A 12,075-nucleotide genomic window follows, 5' to 3' on the forward strand; every position below is an offset into this window, starting at 1 on the left:
TATCAAGAAAAATTAAGACACAATTCAAAATGTTAAGAATGTGTCGAGACATAATGAGGAAAAAAAAGAATGTCGAGAATCAGTCGAGACATAATGAGAAAAAAAAAGAATATCGAGAATCCGTCGAGACATAATGAGGAAAAAAAAGAATGTCGAGAATCTGTCGAGAAATTTTAAGACATTATTCAGAATGTCGAGAATATGTCGAGTAAATTTCATACTTATTTAATACAAGTCAGAATTTGTCAAGAAAAATTAAGACATAATTCATTCTTTTTGAGATTGTCGAGTAAAAGTTCATGCAAATCGAGACAAAAACTGGTCTTTTCAGACTTTTGGACTTTTGTAGTGATTGGCATACCTCATTTCCATGGAGATTAATTGGCCCTCCCCTCAGCACTGGTCTATTGATCTTTAAAATTTTGTTCAGATGACATGTATTAGTTTGTGATCAGGTCAGATTAAGATGAACAACTAATGTTAGGTCAATGATATTTTAATGCATTTGCAAGTCTCATTTTTCATGGAGATTATATATAGTTTATTTTAGTTGGACATGTTATAAGAAACTCAAAAATTGTAAACTAAACAGTTTATAAAAAACTATTGTTAATATACCCTAGTAGTAACCTACCTGTAATTTCATTTGTAATAGAAAAAATTCAAGGAACCTCAGTGATGCATGCATAACATCACTAGGTGAATATTTGTAAAAACTTGTATAGTCATATGATATTACAGACTTTATAGAAAGACCAAGGATATGGGTATCCATCCATGACACAAAATCAATACATGCACACCAACAAAAAACACACAAAAAACAACCCCTGGATGTTACGCAACCAACTATCAATCAATGAATAACTAAAAGCAACAAAAACACACTTTTATTTATGTTCTTCATAGCTATTTCCTTCTTACTATGTGATTGTTTTAGCAAGTCAATCATAGTCATATGATTCAATTTTTTTTTCATATTTCAGTTGTTGAATTACTTGACGGAGGTGTTGATGTGTGTAATGCTGATGAAAAGAAAAGAACAGCACTTCACTTTTCTTCTTCTCAAGGCAATGATAAAATAGGTAAAATACAATATAATTTATGAAAATAAACATTTGTATATTTCACATGGAGATAAATTTATAAACATAGTGGTAAAAATGTTTGGTTTTGATTGATATTAAATTCTTAATTGCTAACTATTATCTTTTTATAACAGTAAACAGTAAGATGGTATTTAGACCTTTAAGACTATATATATTGTTATTTTAGAATTTTGGATTTCAGTTTTTATACGACCGCAAATTTTGAAAAAAATTTTAGTCGTATATTGCTATCACGTTGGCGTCTTCGTCGTCGTCGTCGTCGTCCGAATACTTTTAGTTTTTGCACTCTAACTTTAGTAAAAGTGAATAGAAATCTATGAAATTTTAACACAAGGTTTATGACCATAAAAGGAAGGCTGGTATTGATTTTGGGAGTTTTGGTCCCAACATTTTAGGAATTAGGGGCCAAAAGGGCCCAAATAAGCATTTTCTTGGTTTTCGCACTATAACTTTTGTTTAAGTTAATAGAAATCTATGAAATTTTGACACAAGGTTTATGACCACAAAAGAAAGGTTGGGATTGATTTTGGGAGTTTTGGTTTCAACAGTTTAGGAATTAGGGGCAAAAAAAGGGCCCAAATAAGCATAATTCTTGGTTTTCGCACAATAACTTTAGTTAAAGTAAATAGAAATCAATGAAATTTAAACACAATGTTTATGACCACAAAAGGAAGGTTGGTATTGATTTTGGGAGTTTTGGTCCCAACAGTTAAGGAAAAAGGGGCCCAAAGGGTCCAAAATTAAACTTTGTTTGATTTCATCAAAATTGAATAATTGGGGTTCTTTAATATGCCGAATCTAACTGTGTATGTAGGTTCTTAATTTTTGGTCCTGTTTTCAAATTGGTCTACATTAAGGTCCAAAGGGTCCAAAATTAAACTTAGTTTGATTTTAACAAAAATTGAAACCTTGGGGTTCTTTGATATGCTGAATATAAAAATGTACTTAGATTTTTGATTATTGGCCCAGTTTTCAAGTTGGCCCAAATCGAGGTCCAAAATTAAACATTGTTTGATTTCATCAAAAATTGAATAATTGGGGTTCTTTGATATGCCAAATCTAACTGTGTATGTAGATTCTTAATTTTTGGTCCAGTTTTAAAATAAGTCTAAATTAAAGTGCAAAGGGTCCAAAATTAAACTAAGTTTGATTTTAACAAAAATAAATTCTTGGGCCTCTTTGATATGCTGAATCTAAACATGTACTTAGATTTTTGATTATGGGCCCAGTTTTCAAGTTGGTCCAAATCAGGATCTAAAATTATTATATTAAGTATTGTGCAATAGCAAGTCTTTTCAATTGCACAGTATTGTGCAATGGCAAGAAATATCTAATTTCACAATATTGTGAAATTGCAATTTTTTTTTTAATTAAGAGTTATCTTTCTTTGTCCAGTATAGTAAGCAAGAAATATCTGCAAGAATTTTTTTTAATTGGAGTTATCTTTCTTTGTCCAGAATCAACTTAAATCTTTGTTATATACAATATACAATGTATATTCACTTTTTACTACCAACTGATAAATTTAAATAATCTTTACCATTAATATTTTATGATGTATTTAAATGAGTAGTAATTGTTGCAAACTCCATTAGAATATTTTAATTGAAATTAGTTTTGGAATAAGGGAAAGGGGGATGTGATTAAAAAATTGGGTTCAATTTTTCTCATTTGAAATTTCATAAATAAAAAGAAAATTTCTTCAAACATTTTTTTGAGAGGATTAATATTCAACAGCATAGTGAATTGCTCTAAGAGAAAACAAAAATTTTAAGTTCATTTCAATACATTCATTCTGTGTCAGAAACCTATGCTGTGTCAACTATTTAATCACAATCCAAATTTAGAGCGGAATCCAGCTTGAATGTTGTGTCCATACTTGCCCCAACCGTTCAGGGTTCAACCTCTGCGGTCGTATAAAGCTACGCCCTGCGGAGCATCTGGTTTACTTTATATTGCAGAATAAAAGGACATTTACTTTTTTTCATTTAAAAAATCATTTAATTCAAATATATTATTTACTTGTTAATTTTGATGTACCTGTCTAAAATTCAAAAATGAAAACTTGCTTATGACTACCTGGTCACTACCAAATGTATTGTGATATTTTATTTTCTTCTAGTTAAAGCATTGTTGGACAAAGGTGCCAATCCAAATCTGAAAGATCTTCTTGGAAATACACCGCTGCATTTAGGTACCTTCTTGTAGTTTTTAAGATTTTTAACAAGAAAAGAAGCAAAGGAACAGGTCTTTACCACAGATTTTCAGCCTGAAGACTTTTCATATGAAAGAATTAATCTTCAGGAAAGCTACCAAACTTTTACAAGGAGCAAAATTTTCATTGCATAAAATCAACATTAAATTACTGATTGGTACCCATGTCCCATAGTTATATGCAAAGATTTTTTACATTTTACAGCAGTTTTGGTTTTGCATTCTTGCAAAATATATATATTATGGAGTGTATTAACCAAACATATGCTGATATCAAACATGCCTTTTGTTCGCAAAAATATGTTTAGATAAAAGGAAATGTAAACGTTTACTGCTTGTAAGGTAGCAATATTGTAAATGGAAAAGAAGGAAATCATTTTGCTAAAAAAATTAATTAAGATTAAACTCACATTTAAAAAAAAATCATATATATATATAAATATTTAATCTTTCAGCTGCTTGTACTGGAAAAGTGCCAACAGTTACTCTGCTGCTTAAAGCAGGTATGTTATATTACATAGCTAAGAGATGTGAATACATTGTATATAGGATTAATCATTCAGAGAACTTAGTTGTTTATGCTATAAAGCCAAAGATGTTTAAATATTCTATTGTCTGCTTGCCTAACTTTTAACCTCACTTTTCTAAAAACAAATCAAAATTATCTGCCATGTCAGATTGTGGTTTTATTTTTCTGTTGTTATTACATTGTGCGAAAAAATGCTGTCATTTATATTTTATAATTGTAACTGTAAACTTGCTTTTATAGTATGATTTATTTTTCTAGGTACTGATATAAAGTCAGTAGATAACTTTGGTAGAACTCCTATAACATTAGCCAAATCAAGGTTAAAGTTCCTTGTAGAAGACAAGACCTACTCATCTCAGCGAGTCAAAGACGAGGCTTTAGAGGTACTTATCTCCCTTACACAATTATTTTAATCTTGATTATTTTCATGAATTGTCACGAATTAAAGAATAAGGAAAGCAGTAGGTTCAATATCAATGAAGCATAGCTAATACAATTACTAGATGGGAAATTAAATACCCAGATTGTATTAAATTCTGATGCTGAGAATTGTGGGTGATATTTGTTTGTTTTCTTGAAGTATTTCTTATTATAACATGACTCATTATTTTTCTGTTGAAATGTATATTTTCTTAAGGGTTTATATTTATTAAATTTATGAATACACAATATCAACACAACAAAGTTTATCAAATAAAAAAGACAAAAATGCCTGATAAAAAACTTGATTTCTCAAGTTAGAAATAACATAATATTATTCCAACAAAATTAGATTTAGAGACAAAGCATTAAAATTCCACAGCAGTTTATTCTTTAACAGTATCTTTGAAATGTAATTAACCCATTGACAATTCTTTAATTTTAGGTAACAGACATGATGAAGACTTTTCTGAATATCTCTGGTCAGACAGAAAATGCTGGTCAGTTAGAGGAACTCTGTGATAGACTTAAACAAGTATCAACTCGTGAAGACGTGGATCATGTCAACCAGCTCTTGTCAAACTTTGCTAGTCTGGCTATCGAAAAGAATAGCAATGTAACGTGACATGAGGCGCTTGTCAAATTTTGCCAGTCTGGCTATCAGAAAGAATAGCTGTATAACATGACAAGAGATATAAAATCTCTTCTTTTTTTCAATTGTCTTTCAATATTTCACAAAAGACAACAGGGTTGTAAAGGTGATTGCTATATTTATTGCTGAAAGTTATATGGGTATAAATAAGTTTATGTGTATTCACATAAATCTATAGCAAAGTTATATGTATGATTCAGTTAATGTTTTACAGAGATAAATACACATCTTTTTTAAAATGTTTTTAAAAATCTTTTTTGAATCTTTTTTTAAAATGCAGAAATGAAGAGGAAATTATATAAACAAAAGTCTCATAATATCAAATGTTAAAATGTGGTCAAATTTTATACTCAATTGATTTTAATTGCAATAGTAGTGTAAATACGTGTTAATAGCTTGTGGCTGCCATTTTTAAAAACTTCAGAAAAGGTTTAAAGAAAACATGAGCATTGCATTTGCTTAGCACATATATATAAGTAAATTGTTTTTTTTTTGTCCAACATTTGGATATTACTGATTTTCTGGATAGAAAGAAATGTACTCACAGAAATGTAAAAAAAAATCCAACAATAAATTTTATTAAAAACAGTAAATGTATCTTATTCTTTGGGAATTCAAATATTGCTGTTAATCTTTTTTATAGAAAAATAAGTATGGGACATTCTAATCATTGGATCTACATTTAAACTTGATCAGCTTGACAAAAGTTGGGGATTTTTGTCCAGGTGGATATTTTTTATTTAAAGATGGTCATTTTTAATAAGTCCCCTACTGACGAAGCCAAAGGTACTATAGGTTTGCACTTCTTCCATCTGTCTGTCTTGTCCGAATACACAATTATCATCCCTTGATTATCGTTGTCCATGAATAAAGTCCCTAGTGTGGACAGTGTGTTACTTGTCAATTTTGTTTATACACCTTCCAAATGATATTGGAAATGCATTTGCAAGTCTCATTTTCATGGAGATTATATATAGTTTAGTTTAGTTGGACATGTTATAAGAAACTCAAAAATTGTAAACTAAACAGTTTATAAAAAAAAAACTATTGTTAATATACCCTAGTAGTAACCTACCTGTAATTTCGTTTTATGCCTCATATAGCAAGAAGGGGGATAAAATTACACTGTGAAAAAAATGATTCATGAATTACAATGTAAGGTAGGGATTTGGTGTAGTTGAAAAAGATTAGAAATTAGCATTTCCGAAGCTGTCAAAAGATTTCAAGACTCCCTTACATAAATTGTCTATATTTTGAGTTAGAGCTGATGGAGTTTTCTAAAATTTTGAAATAATTTGTCCCAAGAGTAGTACAACACACTGTAAAAATATTATTGAGAAAGGGCAGTTGGGATTTTTTTTATTTCCATTTATTGTCTAAAAGAAATGTGCTGCGAAATAACTGTGTACTACTGGTAGGTACTCAGATTGTCTGCCCATCCACCAGCCTGGCAAATCAGTTTTCCACACTTGTTTGGTTCATGCTTGATGATATTGATTTGATATTTGGTATATTGTTTTATCATGCAGATCAAGTTTAAATTTTGTTCCGATCTATTGATTTTGTGCAGAGTTATGACCCTTGGATTTAGAAAATTCACTTCCACACTTAAATTATCAGTTTTCCACACTTTGTACACATGTATGTCATGTTTGAAGATATAGACTTGATATTTGTTATATAGTCTATCGACTAGCTACACCATGACAAGTTATAGATCAAGTTTGCCTTTCATTCTAGTACAATGAATTTTCAACGGATAGGGGAATGCTAGTTAAAATGGTCATTCTGTTGTGGGTACGCTTTTAAGCTCACCTGACCCTAATGGGCCAAGTGAGCTTTGCTCTTAACTTGCGGTCTGTTGTCCATCGCTGTTGTCTGTAATATTTACAAAAATCTTCTCCTCTGAAACTACTGGGCCAAATGAAACTAAACTTGGCCAAAATCTTCCTTAGCTTATCTAGTTTAAAAAATGCATCTGATGACCCCTCCCTATAACCAAGATGGCCAGCATGGCTTGAAATAGAACACTGGGGTAAAATGCTGTTTTTGGAAAATGACGCAGTCGTTGTTCCATAACTGCCGACCTGAATTCTCTGCCTACCGCGCTTGGTTTCGTATTTACAAATTTCAATACAAACTGGAATGTGCTTGTGTTATCATTATGCATGAGCATTGTGTAGTAATCAGCCAGGAACCAGTTTACAAACTAACTGGTTTCTGTTTGTATTCCACTACAGTCGAACAAAGTGTTGTAGTTTGACAGGAACCAGTCCAGAATTTTGTAAACTACAAAACGTAATCGGTTATTATCATTCCGTTTTGGTGTTTCATACCGACTTATATGGTTTGAATAAGCTTAAGACCCTTCAAACATTAATGTGATAGGTATATTTAAGACTTGTTTTACAAAAGGATGAAACTGTTTTGCTTTAAAAGTCGTACTATAGGGATATATGTTATGTACGGATTTCCACTCTCACCGGTTAATTTCTTCTTTTACACGTGCTTTTGAAACTTCCTGTTTAAACATCGCAAGTTTTAAAATTGTTTTTTGAGTGAATTAAACTTATTTTAACAATCACGAAGCGTTCGGGAATCATTTCAAGCAGTTTCTTCTTCTCTTTGATGATGGAAAATAGGTTTTCTCAAGAAAATACCGCAAACGATCGCAGAGGAATTGAAACGTACAAGTCAAGTCGGCACCTGGTTAAATTGGCATCTAGTCAAATCGGCACCTATTTGACGTCAATTCGGCTTCCAATAATATTTATTATAATATTTTCTATTCAATTAATTAATAACTGTTACCAAGTACATAGTGAATATTAGGTAAACATCGAAACCAAAGTGAATATGTTGTTGTGTATAAAAGTAAACAACGAAGCTATTGTTTTAACCATTTTACCATTAGACAATTATTAAAATTAAATGGAAAACTATGAGTCCCTTTCAATAAATTAAACTTTCATGCCAAATAATTAGCAAATTTAAGGTGGTTTTTTTTTCAGTAATGTTTAAACAGCATTAAACAAACAATCCTGTAAAAGACTCAACTGGTTAAATAATGCATAAAAATATCCAATATCTCATGTATTAGTCCAAATAATAATGACGTCTGACAAGGCTATTTTATTTTTTTCTGGGACGCCTTCCTAAGACGTTCGTAGGAAGGCTTCCTAAGAAGGCGTCCCAGAAAAAAATTAACATAGCCTTGTGGTCATAGGAAGGTGTCCCAGAATAAAATTTAAAAAGCCTTGCCAGACGTAATAATTATTTGGACAACTCATATATATCATTAAAAATACACCAAAAAATTCATGTAGTTGAGAAAAATAAATACATACAAAATGTATTTTGTAAATTCATTGAGGTGTAAAAGCGTTGACCGAAGAACTTTTTGTATGAAGCGCGTAAGCGTAAGCGTACGCGCTTCATTCTAAAAATGTGCACACGGTCAACGCTTTTGCAACCCTATGAGGTTACAAAAAGAAACATTCAATACTTATAATTACTTTTTTTAGCTAGGATCATGAAAACACGAATTTTATAACTTTTTTATTCAATTCATCTGTGCACTTTATTGTGGGACCACGTGTTATCATGAATGAAAAGTTTTATTGAGTGATGCAATTGCTTGAGGAATAACATGTGATGTGCAGTTAGCCAATCAGAATAAAGTATTATAATGAAACATATATCAAATGTAATTATAACAAAATACATTATGTTGTAAGAGTTATCTCCCCAAACACTGTTTTTCTTGTGGCCACCTCTCCTTCGTAACCGTAAAAGAATTTATTTTACCAAATTGCTCGTTACATATTTAGGATAAGAATATTCGTTTGAACCATAGCTCTATGGGGACTCCATATGAGAGTTATTCACCCTTTTTCATTTGATTCAAGCGATATGCATTTTCAACTGGTAAACCATAACTGATAGAGACCTAAGGTCTTCATGAGGTCATTGGTACTAAAAATGTAAATGAGGTCAATGTCAAAGGTCAAGGTCATATTATAAATTTTGATTTTGGCTTATTTTCACTTCTTTTCAAATACTGTATGACATTTTGACAAATAATTTTTCATAAATTTTTAGTTGCGACATGTCCTTACTTGTATATTTTGGTTGAAAGGCTGCGCATACAATAAAAGGGAGTTTTTGTCCATCTTACATTTAAAATTACGCGTCAAGTGGTAGTACTCATTAACCAAACATATTAAAGACCTAGGATATTTTGATTCAAGGTCCATGGTTTGTGACCTTGAAATTGAGGTCAAGGTCATAGGTTAATAGGACGTCATAAAGCCATAGGAACTAACATTTTAAACTGATTTTTCATATTTCAATATAAAAATAGATCTTTTCTAGTGGAAAGACTTCAATTGTTCTCTGAACAATTTGTTTTTAATTTACTTCATATTTTGTGGGAGAAGGGGGTTCAGACTATGTGGTATCAGGTCTGTTTGCGCCCAATACACTTTCGCACCTAGCACGTTCACACCCAAGGTTCGTTCGCACTCTACTCATTCGCGCCCAATTTTTAATTCAAATTCAAGTTGAATAATTGGAAAATCATGATTGTTGTTTTAAATTGCTTTGGTGTAAATACTGAATGTATTTATAGCTTGGTATGAGTAAAACATTGAAGATTTTAAAGGAAAAACACAAAAGATAATTTTGAGACAATGACAACAATTATACTTATAAGAAAACACTTGCTTACAGAGTTATTAAACACAAAACCAATTAAGATTAGTTGCGAACATGTAGGGTGTGAAAGTGAAAGGGGGTGAACATGAGTTGGCGCAAACGTGAATGGGCGCGAATGGACCCGGATTCAGCCTATGTACCAGTGAGAAATATAGAAGCCTTTCCACGGGATTTATTTGTACAATTCAGGTAGTCTTGACCTATTCATTTGTCTTAAAAAAAAAACAGCCAGTTGGCACCTTCACTTCACACACACACATATACGAATATCAATTATATGCTTACGAGACATGTTGCATTGTTAAACAAATTACGGTATGTGAAAATCAAGACTTGCATAAAAACTATCCAAATATTAGAGACAGTGGCGTCATTTTTCTTCAGAGCTTTCAGCTCTTTGATTAGCATATATCACTGAAACTAACACATTTAGAGCAAATCTGAACAGAGAAGAAATTCTTCTTGTTATTCCATCTGGTGTGATGATATAAAGTATGTGCACTGATAAAGTACAATTTTGATTGACATCAGTCATCATAAAAAACTAGAAAAAATCATTTACTGTTAGGTGAATTGACAAAGCTATTATCAAAATGATCCCTAAAACTTATATTGAGCCATCTTTAATCTGCCTTTTGTCTTTCAAAACAAATTAAAATGAGAAGTGCTGACATCTAGAACAATGTAGCTTAAGCATTGACCTGACAGTGGCTATTTTGCAGGATCTGATTAAAATATCTTAATTCAAGTTGGCAAAATAGCATGTTTTTATAGCTGGGTAAGTAATTCTGATGAAGTTAATCCAGAAAAGTGCTTCGGACATTCTAAACATCCTATCATTGAATATTCCCAGAAATTTATGATCATTTATCAATGTAATATATTGATATATATTCAAGTTACAAAATGATGTTGTACTTGTTAAGGAAAGTACATAACTTGTTCAAGTTGCAGGAATCTTAAATCTGTTCAAAACATATCAATGATGTCATTGTTTAAATTTGGAGTTATCTTCCTTTTCCGAAACTGTAGTTGAATAAGCTTCAACAAATGTTTTTTTTTTACTTCTGGCACTGATAAATTAATGCAATCTCTACTCTTCATTGCTTACAAGCACTTTGATTTGGGGCTTGAATTTGAACTAGCTCTTATTGATCGCCAATGATCACAAAACTGTACTTTTGTTTAATCAATTTGCTAAGTCCATTTCTGTTGATTTATATAATGTATTCTTATGTTGTGATGTCCCAGCTTCGTTTGTTGATCTGTCTGTCTGTCTGGTGTATTGTTTTATAATGACAAGTTATCAAAAGGACCTAGAAAATTCACTTGATGTTTCTGCACTTTTTTTCTTCATGCTTGTAGATATTGATTTGATAATTGTTTTTCATTACAAGTTACAGTTCAAGTAGTAATTTTGTTCTGGTCTGATGATTTTGTGCAGAGTTATGGTCTTTGGAATTAAAATATTCACTCAAATAATCACACTTTTTGTGTCATGCTTGAAGATATTGATTTGAATAATAAATTATAGTTTTATTGTCGAGCCTACAACTTTTGTTGAGGAAAGCTCGACATAGGGATATTGATCTGGTGGCGGCATATACCTTAGAAGATGGAAGACCTGAATGCTTGATACTTTGTATATAGATGCCTCATGTTACGTAGTTTCCGTAAGTCATATGTCTAATGACCTTGACCTCATTTCATGGTTCAGTGAAGACTTGAAAAAAGTAAAGATTTTTGTAAGGTTAAATTCTCTCTTTATTATAAGTAATAGGATAACTATATTTGGTATGAGTGTACCTTGCAAGGTCCTCATACCTATGTTAAGTTTTTGTGTTTTGGTCTGTTTTTCTTATTAAACTAAAAGCAACTATATTTGTTGTATGGAAGAATTGTTAGCTGTCCATGTCTGCCTGGCATGGTTCTTCTAAGCTTGACCTCATTTTCATGGTTCATTAGTCAATGTTTAGTTTTCTTGGTTAATAATAAGTTTATGCAGGAACATATATATTAACAATGTTAATATTATTATATGTTAGATATACTGTTCCCATGTTTTTGTGACAGTTATAATAAAGCTTTATATCAAAGACTGTCAACACAATATCAATAATAAGTAAAGAAGGCGAGACATTTCAGTGTGTACACTCTTGTAATGACAAGTTACAGTTCAAAGTTCAAATTTTAATCCAGTCAGATAATTAAATGTCGAGTGATCATGGTCCCTGGAATTACAAAATTCATTTACATAATCAGTTTCCACTGAACATATTTTTAGTCATTTTTAAAGATATTGACTTGATATTTGCTAGATAGTTTACAACATGATATAGTTTTAGTTATAATTTTGTTCCAATACCATTGATTATGGACTTTCCGATTTGATTTTCCTCTGAGTTCAGTATTTTTGTGATTTTACTTTTTAACCG

At 31.1% G+C, this 12,075-nt stretch overlaps 1 protein-coding gene across 1 annotated transcript in view; it reads left to right on the forward strand.

The window, feature by feature from the left end:
* LOC134725574 (ankyrin repeat domain-containing protein 54-like) overlaps positions 1–5,517 on the forward strand; it is a 31,991-nt gene extending 26,474 nt beyond the window's left edge. Inside the window, exons 4-8 of the mRNA XM_063589509.1 lie at positions 987–1,085; positions 3,232–3,303; positions 3,779–3,826; positions 4,111–4,235; positions 4,718–5,517. Coding sequence (XP_063445579.1) covers positions 987–1,085; positions 3,232–3,303; positions 3,779–3,826; positions 4,111–4,235; positions 4,718–4,897 — 524 coding nt within the window. The 3' untranslated portion in view covers positions 4,898–5,517. The remainder of the gene's footprint in view (positions 1–986; positions 1,086–3,231; positions 3,304–3,778; positions 3,827–4,110; positions 4,236–4,717) is intronic.
* The last annotated feature ends 6,558 nt before the right edge of the window (positions 5,518–12,075 follow it).

The sequence above is a fragment of the Mytilus trossulus genome, chromosome 7 (assembly GCF_036588685.1).
Source record: "Mytilus trossulus isolate FHL-02 chromosome 7, PNRI_Mtr1.1.1.hap1, whole genome shotgun sequence".
In the NCBI taxonomy this organism is placed as follows: domain Eukaryota; kingdom Metazoa; phylum Mollusca; class Bivalvia; order Mytilida; family Mytilidae; genus Mytilus; species Mytilus trossulus.